Source organism: Gymnogyps californianus, chromosome 28, assembly GCF_018139145.2.
Source record: "Gymnogyps californianus isolate 813 chromosome 28, ASM1813914v2, whole genome shotgun sequence".
Classification (NCBI taxonomy): domain Eukaryota; kingdom Metazoa; phylum Chordata; class Aves; order Accipitriformes; family Cathartidae; genus Gymnogyps; species Gymnogyps californianus.
This window is the reverse complement of record NC_059498.1, coordinates 2,286,831-2,300,887: the sequence shown is the minus strand read 5'-3', so window position 1 is coordinate 2,300,887 and position 14,057 is coordinate 2,286,831. Positions and strand designations below refer to the sequence as shown.

General features: G+C 67.7%; 1 protein-coding gene across 1 annotated transcript; it reads right to left on the bottom strand.

Moving 5' to 3' along the window:
• Window positions 1-399: 399 nt before the first annotated feature.
• On the bottom strand, window positions 400-11,039 carry ADAM11 (ADAM metallopeptidase domain 11). The gene is given in 27 exon segments (XM_050911670.1): window positions 400-524; window positions 1,065-1,155; window positions 1,431-1,545; window positions 1,623-1,791; window positions 1,873-1,992; window positions 2,069-2,168; window positions 2,250-2,313; window positions 3,038-3,088; window positions 3,170-3,250; window positions 3,363-3,455; window positions 3,560-3,631; window positions 3,954-4,053; window positions 4,220-4,271; window positions 4,388-4,478; window positions 4,559-4,602; window positions 4,605-4,642; window positions 4,719-4,885; window positions 5,657-5,728; window positions 5,821-5,895; window positions 6,293-6,360; window positions 6,463-6,511; window positions 6,680-6,746; window positions 6,843-6,928; window positions 7,489-7,555; window positions 7,951-8,027; window positions 9,515-9,702; window positions 10,982-11,039. Coding segments are annotated over 27 exon segments (2,301 nt in total). The 3' UTR covers window positions 400-478.
• Window positions 11,040-14,057: the final 3,018 nt, after the last annotated feature.

Genomic DNA, 14,057 nt, shown 5'->3' with positions numbered 1-14,057 from the left:
CCCCGGGGCGGGGGCCAGGGGGCCCATACATTCGTGGCGGTGCGGTGGGGGGTCGGAGGGGGGGTGGTCCCGGGTGCCCCCCCCGCTCTCCTCCTTGGCTGGACTCTCGGCAGCGGCGCCTCGTTTAATTGCTGTTAATGAGGTGCTGGGGGGGGGTGGGGCAGAGTGGCCCCGCTCAGGCCCCCCGGACCTGCAACACAGAAGTGGGGTGCGTTTAGTGTGGGGCTGTGACACGAGGGGGACACATGGGGGGACACTGAGCTGAAAAGAGCCAGTATCGGGGGGGGCTGCTGCCAGGCCCACCCCCCAACCACCATCTCTTTTCAGCTGGGGGGGGCACAGAGATGGAGACAGCACGGCCGGACACACAGCGACACGGACAGACGGGCCCGGCCCAAGGGGGCTCCCACGGCGTCAGGCTGCTGGATGGTGACGGTGACAGTGACGGTGACGAGGAGGAGACGATGGGGGGGGGCGGTTACACTCCCTGCTGCGCCGGGTCGTACCTTCCTCGGCGGATGTTCCTTGGGGGGGCGGCGAGGGGAGAGGAGAGGAGCGTTAGTGCCACCCCCGTGTCCCTGCTGTCCCCCCCGATGTGTCCTCCCCCCGCAGTGTCCCTGGTCCCACAGGCAGCAGATGTGTCCCAGTGCCAGGCAGGAGCACACACATGGGGGCCACCGACACAGCCCCCGCCCCGGCACCCCATGCTTGGGGACAGACACGGGCAGGACTAAGCAAGGGGTCAGGGTGACAGTGAACCCCCAATGCCACATGCAGGCAGGGCAGGCAGGGCCAGGGGATCAGGCAGGGGCTGGGACAAGGGACCAGGCAGGGCCAGGGGACCAGGCAGGGACAAGGGGACCAGGCATCCCCAACCTCCAGGGGACCACACTGCAGGTGGTGCCCAGCTGGGGGGGGGCTGGTGGTGCCCCCACCCAGGGGTACCCAGGGTGTCCCCAGGAGGGCAGGGGCCTGGCCCTGGCGCAGTGACGGTGCGTGGGGGGGGACGTCGCCGGTGACGGTGACAGCAGCGTAAGGGGATGATCCATGCGGCGGCTGCTTACTTAAATCCCCAGCCTGTCCCCCCTAGGACGATGGCAGCCACCAGTACGGCCCCCGCGATGGAGCCGATAATGATATTGGTGCCACTGGGACCTGTGACAGAGGGGACAGGGAGGAGGGGACAGGGACACACGTCAGTGGGGGGGGACACACGGGGACACAGCCCCAGGGCAGCCCCAGCACTGTGGGGACCTGGAGGGGGCACGAGACCCAGCTGTGCCCAGTGGAGCCATGGCACCACGGGGGGATGGTGACACTGGACTCCTGGGGCACCGCTGGGGACAAAGTGGGACACCCCAGGCCGTGGGGACCGGGGACAGCAGGGACATGGGGAGCCCATCCTGTTCCCCGCCGCGGGGCGCACGGACCCTTGTATCGCTCCGTCTCCCCCGTTGGCTTCGGCTCGGGAATGGGGTCGTAGACACTGCAGTCCTTCCCCGTCCACTCGGCCCGGCAGATGCACTTGCCCTCGTTGCTGCAAACCTGCGAGGGGACGACGTCACCCCCCCACTGCTGTGACACCCCCCTGGGTCCCCTTTGCCCCCCCCCGTGTCCCTCACCCCGTGGTCGAAGCAGATCTTCCCATCCCAGCTGCCGGGGCAGGAGCTGAAGTTAAAGGCTGTAGCTGGAAGGCATTTGCGGTCGAGACACAGCATGCCGGGGCCGCAGGGCGTCCCGTCCTCCACGTAGCTCAGGTCCGAGCCGTCCACCAGCTGCACGTGGCCTCCCCTGCGCCAGGACGGCGAGAGCGGGTGACACCGGGATCCCCTCACCCGGGGACGTCCCCATCCCCATGGCGGTGGCACCCACCTGCAGTCCACGTAGCGGTTTTGGTGAAAGAAGGTGGTGGTGGCGATCTCGCCGCTGAGCTCGCCCAGCCGGGGCGCGCCCGAGATGTTGGCGCAGAGGAGGAAGCCACAGAGGACATCCCTGCAAGGCACCGGTGGCATCACCGGCGCAGGCGGGTGGCACCCGGGAGGGGACACGGGGGACGAGGCTCACTCACTGCTTGTTGCACTGCAGCCAGCCCAGGCCCTCGCGCCCGCAGTTGCCCCTCTCGGTCCCCTCCACATTGAGCTTCTCGTAGCAGAAGCGCTCGGCTGAGCCTGGGAGAAAACGGGTGTCACCTGCTTGTCACCCCCTGTCCCCCCCCACCCTGGCAAAGCCACCCCGGGGCCGACACTTACCGCGGCCCCACAGCGCGTTACACTGCCGGTCTCTGGTTTTGCAGCGCCCACCGTAGCATCGTCCCTGGGGAGCAGGGAGGGGAGGAACTTGTACGTGCGTGTGCGTGGCCACGGAGGTTGTGCAAGGACAATGAACCCCCCCATGCACGTGCTCGGCCCTGGGACCACCACCCCAGCTGCACGGGCCGGGGGCAGGTTCACGTGGCAGAGGGACCGGGGAGCCACGTGCGTGCACAGCCACGGGACAGTGTTCGGGGCATGAGCGTGGAAGGTTTGCACAGCCCACGGCTGCACGTGGATGAGGGAAGCTTGCACGGCCCATCGCTGTGGGCGCGTGTGCACGAGGAATTAGCACACAGACTGCAGCTGCAGATGCCCAGGAAAACTTGCGGGATACGGGGTCCACGGCCACAGACACAGGGAAGGCGCGTGGCACAGGGACCACAGCTCCGGCTTGCACAGCGTGGGGGTGATGAACCAGTGCATGGGGAGGGCTCGCACACCCCAGGGACCCCGGCTACTGCAGGAGCCAGCTCACCCCAAAACCCGCACCTGTGCCTGGCTCAGCCGTGGCTGCAATTGCTGACATGCACAAGCACCAGGATGCTGGAGCCCACCGGGATGTGCTGGAGCCCAAGGGATGTGTCAGACCCCATGGGACGTGCCAGAGCCCCACAGGAATGTGCCCGAGCTCACGGGATGTGCCCAAGCCCCACAGGATGTGCCTGGGCCCACAGGGACGTGCCGGAGCCCCACGGCCGTGTCCCACCACGCCAGGCTGGACTCACCTGCTCGTTTTCGCAGAAGTAGCCATCCAGCTTGTGGAGGTTGGGGGGACACTGGGGGACACGGAGAAGAGGACGGGTGATGCCACGTGGCCCTGCGATGCGTCCCCCCGCATGCCCCCCAGTCCAGCTCACCTGGCTGGAGTCCCCGGTGCAGCTCTCGGGGATGTCGCACTCGTTCACAGCCTCCCGGCAGGACACGCCACGCGGCTCGTACTGCACCCAGGGGATGAAGCCACCAGATCAGGAGCCCACGGCACAGGAACCTGGCGGCTCGCTGGATCCGGCCACGTGGGACGCTGGATCCAGCCCCCCCCCAGCCCCGCACCTTGCAGCCTTTGCAGCAGAGCCCGTCGCTGCACATGGCATCATGGGTCAGCGTGCACTTCTTGCAGCAGTTTCCCCCGCTCTTCGCACACTCCTGCTGGGACAGCGGCCGGCACGGCATGGCACGGCACGTCAGCCACCCGGCAATGCTGGCAACCCCGGCACGGCCATGGCGAGCAGACCCCGGTCCCCACTCACCGCCAGCGAGCCGCAGTCGCACTCCTCTCCCGCCTCCACGAAGCCGTTGCCGCACTCCGGAGGGTCCAGGAGCTGCCGGGACCGAGGTGGGGGGAAGCGAGAGCTACTGGGGGCATCCCTAAGCTGGGTGCTGCCGCAAGCCCCCCGAAAAGGGCATCACGTCCCCAGGGGAATAGCAGGACCCCCGAACTGCTTGCTTTTTGCCATCAAGCACGAGGGTCCGGCTCTGTCCCCCGCTGGGGACACTGGGTTCAATGCCGGTGCTGTTACCTTGGACGTGGCAGGGGCTGGGGGAGACTGCGAGTCCCGAGGGACCCTTGGGGCCACCCCCAGGGCATCGCTCCCCCCGTGACAGCTGCCCCGGGGCTGGGGGGGGGTCGGGGGGAGCTGTTACCTTCAGGGGTTTGTTGAAGAGGCAGCTGCCGCCACCGTCCTGCAGGAACTGGTTGTACTCGTCGATGCTGCAGCGGGAGAACTTCCGCGGGAGGTAGTACCTGCGGGGCGGGGGCCGCCGTCACCCCCCCTGCGCCACCCAGGTGGCATCGCCAGGCATGGCTGGCCACCCAAAACAGGGCAGGACACTCGGCGATGCCCCCACTGCGAGTGGTGACATGGGGCACGTGGGAGACAGTGGCACTGCCACCCTCAGTGGGCACCCACCCTGTGTCCTCCATGATGCAGCCCAGCCACGAGTCCGGACACCGGCAGTCCCCTGGGAGGAGAGGAGATGGGCTGGGGATGCCGGCTGTCTCACCGCCAGCTTGGTGGCACCGCAGTGTCCGCCCCCCAGTTGTCCCCATCCCGCTCCCGGGGGGGGGGGGCAGGTACCTGCTGCCGTGCGGTGCTTGTTCCACATCATGCCCACGTTCTGCCCCAGCGTCTGTGCCAGCGTCACCGCCATGGCCGCCACGTTGCCATACTGCGTGGGAGGGATGGAGGAGTCACCGCAGGGACCCCCCCGTCCCCAGCCCGCTCTCATGGGGGTCTGGCCGCACCCACCTCGTTGACGCCCCCGGCGCGGGCGGGCGAGCAGATGCCCCCACGAAGGCGGTGCCGCTGCGGCTGCTCTGAAACGTCCGACCCCTGCGAGGAAGAGGACGGTGGGGATGGGGGACGGCGGCTCCCAGCCCCGGGGAGGTGGTGTGGCCGCGGTGCTCACGAGAAGAGGTGGACGGTGTCGCTCTGCTCGGCCGGTCCCTCGCGCCGGTACTTCACGAACTCATTCAGGGTCTCCAGGGAGTCTTCCCCCATCCGGATCCGGTCCTCCGAGGCCCACGTCTCCATGGCCACCAGCACGATGCGGGTGTTGAGCTGCTCCTTGTAGATCTGCGGGGACGAGGGCACAGCACTGGGGATGAAACCCCTCCCCGGGACAAACCCCTGGGGGGCAAAGCCCCCAGAGACAAACCCACCAGGCACCAGGGACCAACCCCCTGGGGACAGACTCCCTGGGGACAAATCCCCCAGGAGCTGGGCATCCCTCCTCCCCCCCCCCCAGGGACAATTCCTCAGGGACAAACCACCAGTGGGACAAACCCACCAGGTGCTGCAGACAAAACCCCTGGGGCCAAACCCATCAGGTGCCAGGGAAAAAACCCAGTGGGCCAAACCCCCTGGGGACAAACGCCCAAGGGACCAACCGCCGGGGATAGGACACCCCCCACCCCCCCCACCCCCCCCGGGACAAACCCACCAGGAACCAGGGACGAGCCCCCCCAGCGACAAACCCAGCAGGTGCCAGGGACAAAACCCCTGGGGACAAACCCACCAGCTGCTGGGGACAGTCCCCTCAAGGACAAACCTCCAGTGGGACAAACCCCTGGAGGACAGTCCCCCCAGGGACAAACCCACCAGGTGCTGGGGACAAACTCCATGGGGACAACCACCCCCAGGGATAAACCCCCACCCAGGGACAAGCCCACTGGGGACCAACCCCCTGGGAACAAACCCCCCAAGGAGACAAACCCACCAGGGACAAACCCACCAGGCACTGGGGACAACCCCCCGCCTCCAGGGATAAGCCCACCGGGGACAAACCGCCTGGGAATGAACCCCCCCGAGACAAACCCACCAGGTGCCAGGGACCAACCCTCTCACCATGTCGGCCAGGTTGACCACAGACTTGGCGAAGTTGCTGGTGAGAACCACGGACTTGCGGAGCTGCAGGAACTGGAGGGGGGGCACCAGGGGCCAGGTTGGGCTGGGGGGGCCACCCCGACCCCCCACCCCGCCCCACCGGCCCCAGGCCCCCCCGCGCTTACCAGCTGATGGTCATTCACCACCGCCAGCTCGATGTACTTCGTCTCGCTGTGAACCGTGTGCTGGGCTCGGCGTACCTGCCGGCGGGAGCCCGCGGCTGAGCCGGCTCCGGCAGGATCCGCCCGCCGAGCCCCAGCGAAGGGGCTTTTTGACCCGTTTTGTGGCTGCTCGTGAGGGATATTTGGGATGCATGGAGGGGGGAAAGCCGCCTGGGGGGGCTCAGGGCGGATCCCCTCTGGCATTGCCAGTGGGTCCCCAGGGCATCCCCGAGCTCACGCAGGAGCAGCATCCTGCAAACACATCCCCAGCACCCACAAAGCAGCCCAGCTGCCCCTGTGGCAGAGCCGTGCCGCGGGCAAGTGGCCACCCCAGGGAGGCTGAGCCGGCACCCGGAGACCAACTGGGCTCAGACGTCCTTGTTCCCTGCCTCGTGTCCCTGTCCCCTGCCCCATGTCCCCCATTGTCCCTGCCAACCTGCCGCCGCCGCCGCAGCTTTGGTAACCCGCCCACGACGCGCTGGTTCAGTGCAGGGAAGAGGCAGCCTGGAGGGAAGGGACAGAGCTGGCGGGGCAAAGGACATGGGGCCACTGGGGCCACCGTCACTGGTCCTCGGGGACGAGCACCGGCTCCGCGCAAAGGCTCACCCGGTCGGGCGCAGCTGGGGACACGCTGGACGATGTGTGGTCGAAGGCCCTGCCATGGGGAGATGAGTGTCATGGCCAGGCATGGACGTGACAGCGTGGAGGGGGGACTGCCACGTCCCTGTGTCCCCAAGGCTGTCCCCGAGCCGCAGCCAGACCCGTAATGCTGCAGTGGGGAAACTGAGGCAGGCACATGGCGGGTCCCAGTGCCACCACTCACCTGCCCATGCTCGGTGCCCACCTGGGGCTCGATCAGGTAGGTGGCTCGGCCGTCCGAGAAGACCCCGCTGCAAAGACAGATGGGGAGTGACAGGGTGCAGAGCGGTCCAGCCCCCCCCCCCCCGACCCCCCTTCTGGCCCGCCTGGCAGCGGGGGGTACTCACTGCAGGCCCTGGCAACTGGAGAGAGCCACGAAGGAGTGGGGCTGCCCCCGGATCCGGCCCTGGTAGTAGCAGTGCTCCCCCGCGCCCTGCCAGAGCGGGGAGAGGCGGCTGAGCTGGCCAGACCCTGCCCCTGCCCCTCGGTCTTGTGCCCGCTGCTGCGCAGGCAGCTGCCCCCCCTCATCAGCATTCCCAGGACCCCGCACCCCTGGGCTGGTGGCTCTGGGATTTGCTGCCTGTCACCCTTGGGGTGCTCCTGGTGCCCACAGCACCCAGGTGGGCACCCACCGCTGCCCCGGGCAAGGCTGGCAGCACGTGCCAAAGCACCCTGGGGATCATCCATCACCAGCACCCACGTGAGGTGCATCCCTCCCTCACCCACCGGGGCAGCACCCCGATGCATGGGCTGGGCACCCCAGGGGCAGGGGGGCATCCCAAGACGACCCAGGTGGAGATGCTGAGCTGCTGGTGGCCACTCCTGGGCTTCTGCTGGATTTATGAATCTGCCACCATGACCCCAGCGCTGGCACAGCACGGCAGGGCACGGCACAGCATGGCACGGTGTGATACAGTGTGGCGTGGCATGTCATGGCACAGCATGGCATGGTGTGGTACAGCACGGCGTGGTGCGGCGCAGCACGCAGCTTACCGTGCTGTGGCTGCTGTTGCTGCCTGCGCCGACGTGCCGCTCCATGTAGTGGGATGCGAGGAGGTGGCTGCCGGGAGCAGGTGGGGGTTGAGAGGCCGTGGCAGTGGGGAGGAAGAGGAAGAAGAGGAGGAGGAGGGAGACGGCAGCAGCCGTGGCCCTGCCGGCACCACCCTCATCGTGCACCTACCCACCACCCATGCATGTGGCACCACCCTGGCATGGGACCCTCCAGCTTTGGGAGGGTGCTGGCACCCCGTGGGCCGCTCTCCCCCCACCCCTCACCCCCCAGCTGAGCCCTGGTACTGGAGCTGGGACGGCTCCACACAGCCCACCCCCTGTCCCCAAGGACCCCCGGCTTCTCCATCTCCTCCCTTCTGCTGGGGGCAGCGGCAGCCCCATGGCAGGTGCCCCCACCCCACAGTGAGTGCCCCCCACCCCACCGGGACCCCCGGAGCCACTCACTGGTTCAGCTGGAGGTCGAGGGTGAAGGCCGAGCCGAAGGCGCGCACCACAAAGCTCACCCGTGCCAGGTGCAGCCCCTGCAAGAGAGCCGGAGCCGTCAGCCCCCCCCCGCACCAGCCCCCAAAAGAAAATTAAAAATTAAAATAATAAAAAAACCCCAACCTAAATATGCAGCCTCTGAAGGTGCACTTTTATTTTTAACCCCCAAAAATTCAACGTAAAGGAAAGTGCTGGGTTTTTTTGCTCCAAAATCATCGCTCCTGCAGTGCCAGGAAGGCACCAGCATCCCATCGCCCACCTCCTCAGGAGCCATATTTAGGTGGGGGTTGCCAGAGCATCACCCCCGCCCCCGGCAGGCCCGGCTCGGCCACGGCAGTGCCGAGCCGGCATTTCACCCGCCCTGCGGCGCCCGTTGCTCCTGACCTAATTCCTGCCGGCGGCAGCAGGAGCCACGCTCTGCGGCGCCTGCCTGAGACCTGGCAAACTTGCCACACAGGTGAGGGACCATCACCACCAGCGTGTCCCTCGGGAGCCCCAGGGCTTCACACCGGGAGAAACGGCGGCCAGGAAAAGCCAAACCTTTCCTGGGGTGCTCCGTCCCCTCGCTGAGACCCCGGGCGCAGCTCAGGATGGTGACACAGGGACGAGGACCCGTTTGCCACCATGCAGCACCCCGGGGAGGGGATGTCCCAGGCCAAGACCGCGTCCACAGGGTCAGGCAGCGTGGCCGGGAGAGGCTCACTGGGGCTCTGCCTCTGCCACTGCGGGGACCCAACCCCAAATTCCCCGGGGATCTGCAGCCGCTCCATCCCCCTGTGACGCCCTGGCTTAACACCTCCCTAAAATCCCGCCAGCGCCAGCGGCGGCCCGGCCACCCCCCGGCGTTTCCCGGTGTCTGGTGGTTTTACTTAACACTGGGTTTAAATCACCTTTGCAGCAATTGCAGCTCATTATTTCACCTTTTATCCAGCAAGGATGGGGGGAATCGATGTGCGCCAGCCTCCGCAGCTGCCACCGCCTCTTTGAAAGCATCAACCCCCCCCCCGCCCCCCCCCGTGCCGGATGGGACGCATGTGCCGGCTCCCCGAAACGCCAGGCAAACCAGCCGCCGGCCCTGGGGTGAAGGTCACCGGCCGGTGCGGATGCACCAAGTCTGGGGAAACGGCTGCGGTTCAGGGGACGGCACCGGGTGGGACGCGCGGGGCTGCTCCCACGTGGCCTGGATCCATCCTCCCTGGCGCCGGAGCCATGAGCCCATTCATTCTGCAGGAGCCCTGCCTGCTGCCTGCTGCCTGCCTGCCCGCTCCCATTTCATCTCTCCTAACGCCCGCGCGCGCACCGCCGGTACCCAGATTTAATGGGATTTCGCGGCACACATCAGTGTCCTGCTGGGGGGGACGGCAGCAGCACAGTCCCCGGGGGGATGAAGGCCCCGGTTCAGGATGCTGGTGGCCATGCACGTGCTGGGGTGCGGCTGGGCTGGCAACGGCACCTGCCTGGGGACCTGCCCACCCACCCGGGGACCCCAGAAAGAGAGCGGATGGAGGGGTTGCGGTTCACTTACGGGGCCGCCTCCTCCTCCTCCTCCAGGCTCATTCCTGACCCTGGTGTCCAGCTGATGCTTCTGGACTTCTCCTCCTGAGCTCTGCCCCACCAGCCGGCTGGGGTGGGTGATTTGGGAAACGACCTGCCCGTCCTGCCATCCGGCCCGGGGGAGCCTCCGCTGCAGCGAGCCGGCCTGCGCGGCAGGACCTGCGGGCGAGGGGAGCCGGTCGCGGCGGCCCAGGGAGGGCTGGGGAAACGGGGGGCTGGGGACAAGGAGGGATGGGGACATGCTCTGGGGGTGACCCAAGTGTGGCATTGCATCCCGAAGGGGACAGCCATGTCCCGGAGGGGATACCCAGGGGGCATGGAGGGTGAGTATGGGGACATGTCCCAGGGTGGACGGCTGGGGGACATGGGGGGGACACCCAGGTATGGTGGTGTGTCCTGGAGGGGACACCCAGGAAGCACAGGCTGAGGGGTGCCCAGGGGTCGTGGGGGACCAGTATAGGGACACATCCGGGAGGGAAAGCTCAGGGAGCCTCAGATACCGCGGCACATCCTGGAGGGGACACCCAGGGGACGTGGGGGGACCCAGGAACGCCATTGCACCTGGAGGAAGGGGGGGAGGGGTGTCTGGGCACAGCAGCACATCCTGGAGGGGACATCCAGGGGACAGGGGGGGCTGGGATGGAGACACCTCCCACGGGTATGGCCAGGGGATATGGGGGGGTCGGTATGGGGACACATCCCAATGGGAGACGGAGGGCTGCTATGGGGACACCTCCCGGAGCGGACACTCAGGGGACATGGAGGGCTAGTAGGGGGACACCTCCTGAGGGGACATGGAGGGCCTCTATGGGGACACCCCCCAGAGGTGACACCCAGGGGACACCATACGGCCGCTATGGGGACACATCCCAAGGGGACATGGAGGGCCACTGTAGGGACACCTCCTGGGGGGACACCCAGGGGACAGGGGAGCCGATGCGGGGACACGTCCCAGAGGGGACATGAGGGGCTGCTATGGGGACACCTCCCGGAGGGGACGCCCGGGGACAGGGGTGCTGGTATGGGGACACCTCCCGGAGGGGACACCCAGGGGACACGGGGGGGGGGCCGCTATGGGGACACCTCCCGAGAGGACACGGAGGGCTGGCATGGGGACACCTCCCGCGGGGACACCCAGGGGACAGGGCTGCGGGTCCGGGCCACCCCCGGCGGGGACCGCGGGGGCAGCGGGGCGGCAGGTGCGGGGCCGGGTGCCGGCGGGGGGGGGGGGGGGGGGGGGGGGGGGGGGGGGGGGCGAGGGCCCGGCCCCTCCCGGGGCGCTGCGGGGCGGCGCTGCGGAAAAATGTGTCGATGCAGCGAAAAAGCCGCAGCGGCGGCGGCGGCGGCGGGGCCGGGACCGGGGCCGGGACCGGGGTGATGCCGGGACCGGGGCGATGCCGGGACCGGGACCGGGACCGGGACCGGGACCGGGACCTACCTGCCCGCGGGGTGAGCGAGAGGAGCGCGGCGAGCAGCCAGCCCCGCAGCGGGCTCATGGCTCCCTCATAATCCGAGCGCGGCCGCGCCGGGCCCGTGGAGCCGGGGACCGTCCTGCCCGTCCTGCCCGTCCCTCCGCCCCGGGCCGGGCAGGGAGCGGCCGCCGGGCCGGGAGCGCCGCCCCCGCCCCCTGCACGCGCGCACGGCACCGGGCCCGCCGCCACCGGCACCGGCGCCGGCAGCGGCACCGGCAGCGCCCGCCCCGGGACCGCCCCGCCCCGGCCCCGGCCCCCCCGCCCCGGCTGCCGCAGCGCCGCTGGCACCCCCGCGGCATTGCAGCACCGGCAGCACCGGAGCCCCCGGCCGGTACTGGACCCCCCCCCCGCCCAGTACCCAGCCCCCCCAGCTGGGATTGGGGTGGACCCGCCAGTACCAGACACCCCCCCCATCAGTACAGGACCACCAGTACTGGACCCTCCCAGTCGAGGACTGGACCCCCCAGCCAGTACCAGGCCCCCTCCCCCCAACCAGTACTGCCCCCCCCCCAGCCGGTACAGGACATCCCCACACCAGTACAGGACCCCCCCCCACACACCAGTACCAGCCCCCCCAGCCAGTACCAAACCCTCCCACACCAGTACTGGGCTCCCCCAGCCAGTACAGGACCCTGCCCCCCCCAGCCAGTACTGGACTCCCAGCTGGACTTGGAGCCCCCAGCTGGGACTGAAGCCCCCCAGCCTGTACCAAGCCACCCCCCAGCTGGTACCAGACCCCCAGCTGGTACCGAGTCCCTAACTGGTCCCAAGTCCCTAACTGGCCCCCGGCTAGCACCAGAGCCCCCACTCAGTTCCAGGATACCCAGCCAGTACCAGAGCCCCTCCAGACAGTACTGGAGCTTCCAGCTGCTACCAGGCTGGTACCGACCAACCAGTACCAGGACCCCCAGACATTATCAGAGCCCCCCAGCTGGGACTGAAGCCCTCCACCCAGTACCGAGCCCCCCCAGCTGGTACTTGGTCCCTAACTGGTCCTGGGTCCCCAGCCAGTGCCAGCGCTGCAGGACCGCAGCTCTGGATGGAGCCAGGACCCCGGGGGGAGGATGCGGAAACCAGGGGTGCCGGCACCCATGGCACTTGGAGAAACGGGTCAATCCTGGACCGTCACTGGTGGGTGGGTGGGTGCTGTGGGCTCCCCACCCACAGCCAGGCATAACCCTCGGGAAGTACCAGAAACAAGGACCCCCTCTTGGGTTGTCCCGATTTTGGGGGATGCTACAAGGCCACGTTCCCCACCTGGGGATAACGGAACAATTTTTTTGGGGAAAAAAAACCCCAATAAACTCCCGTTGATCTTGCAGCAGGACGCAGCTGCGGGATGGGGGGGACAGCATCGTGGGAGGGTGACGCCCAGCCCTGTGGGGGGATGCAGTGCAGCCGGGGGCACCCATGGGAGGGACTGTCCTGGGGGGGACAAGGGGGCTCCGAGCCCTGAGGTGATGAATAGTCCGAGCGGAACAGGGGGAGGACTCATCCCTCCGTCGCAGAGATGAGGCCAGAGATGGGCCAGAGACCTCCTGGAGATCATCAGCCCCAACCCCCTGCGCCCCGGGGGCTGCTCAGGGCCGTACCCAGGCGGGTGCTGGGTGTCCCCACGGGGGGCCATGGGCAGCCCCTGCCTGCGTTTGACCAGGGGATGAGGGGCACGGCTCAGCCACCACAACACTCCAGAGCGGTGGGGGAATTCAGGCACGTCGGTGTCCCCCAGCTCATCCTAGAGGTCAGTTGTCCTGGGAAGGCCCGGGAGCCCCCCAAAAAGACCAAGCCGGGGGTCCTGAACCCCCAGTTCACATCCCTCACCCTCCTCCAGGAAGACTCATCCCGCATTTAAACCTTTTTGACCCATTTTGCTTTACCACTCCAGCTAAACCCCTCCTTGTGCCAGCTCGGATCAGGCTCCAGTCCCCTCCCCAGGGCAGCCAACACCCGGAGGGGCTCCCCGCATCTCCCAGGGGCATCACCGCACCCCACCTCCGCCTCCCAGCACCTCCCACAGCCCCAAGGAACCCAGGGAAAGGATTCCCTGCATGTGCCAGCACCCAACCCCTCCCCACGGGGCATCAGGGAGCCATGCCAGTGTGTGTCCCCCTCCCCGTGGACCCCCCTCTTTTCCAAGCACCTTCCTCCGGACCCCCTGTGCCCACTCCCTTCTCCCCCCCAGGACTCACATGCCTGCTGCTGACAAAAGCCTTTGGGTACCCGCTGGCAGCTCTGCAGCTCAAAGCCACCCGCGAAAGCACCGGGCTTGTCTTGCCGGGAAGTTTGTTGAGTATTTTAAGCAGTGAGTCACAGCGGTGCAACGGGCCCCCTCCCCGCCCGTGCCGAAACCCACCTTGACGCCCTCGTTAACAGCGGCTGCTTTGGTTTTCATCACTTCTGTGCAAAAGTGGGGGGGGGCCAGAAGCATTTAGAGGAGGAAGGGAAAGCAGGACAGGGCAGGGCCATGCCCGAGGTTGGGGAGCAGGGAGGGGGATAAGCCCCAGCCCTCCTCCTTTCCCCTCCCCAAGCTCTGCCACTCACCTCGTTATCATCAACGCTTTGCAGAGCCTTAATGAGCTGAAACCCGCAGCAGCTCAGGGATGGAGGGGGGCAGGTTTGATCTCAGCCTGGTTTTAGCAGAGAGAAGCTGCTGTGGGGTCACGCTCAGGTTGGGGGGCTCACACCCACCCCCGCAGCATCCCACCCACCCCGTGCGCACGGGGGCTGGCACGCGTGCATGCGGGGAAGCGTCTCCCACGTTGGTTTTGTCAGACAGCTGCACAGGGGAACAGGCTCCGGGAAACGCCAGTCGTCTCCTTGGCCATGCTGCGGCACTTCCAGGGCAGACCTCGCCTGGATCAGCCCCACACCTCCCTCCTGTGAAGCTCGGCACGGGGCAGGCAGGCCTTCGAAGCTGTGGCCTGCTGCCCTCAGGCCTTCGTCTTCCTCCACACAATAATTAGCCACAGAGGCAGCAACGAGGCGAGGAACCTGCGGCATCAAGCACAGCGGAGCTGATCCAGCATCTGCTCTGCACCTCAG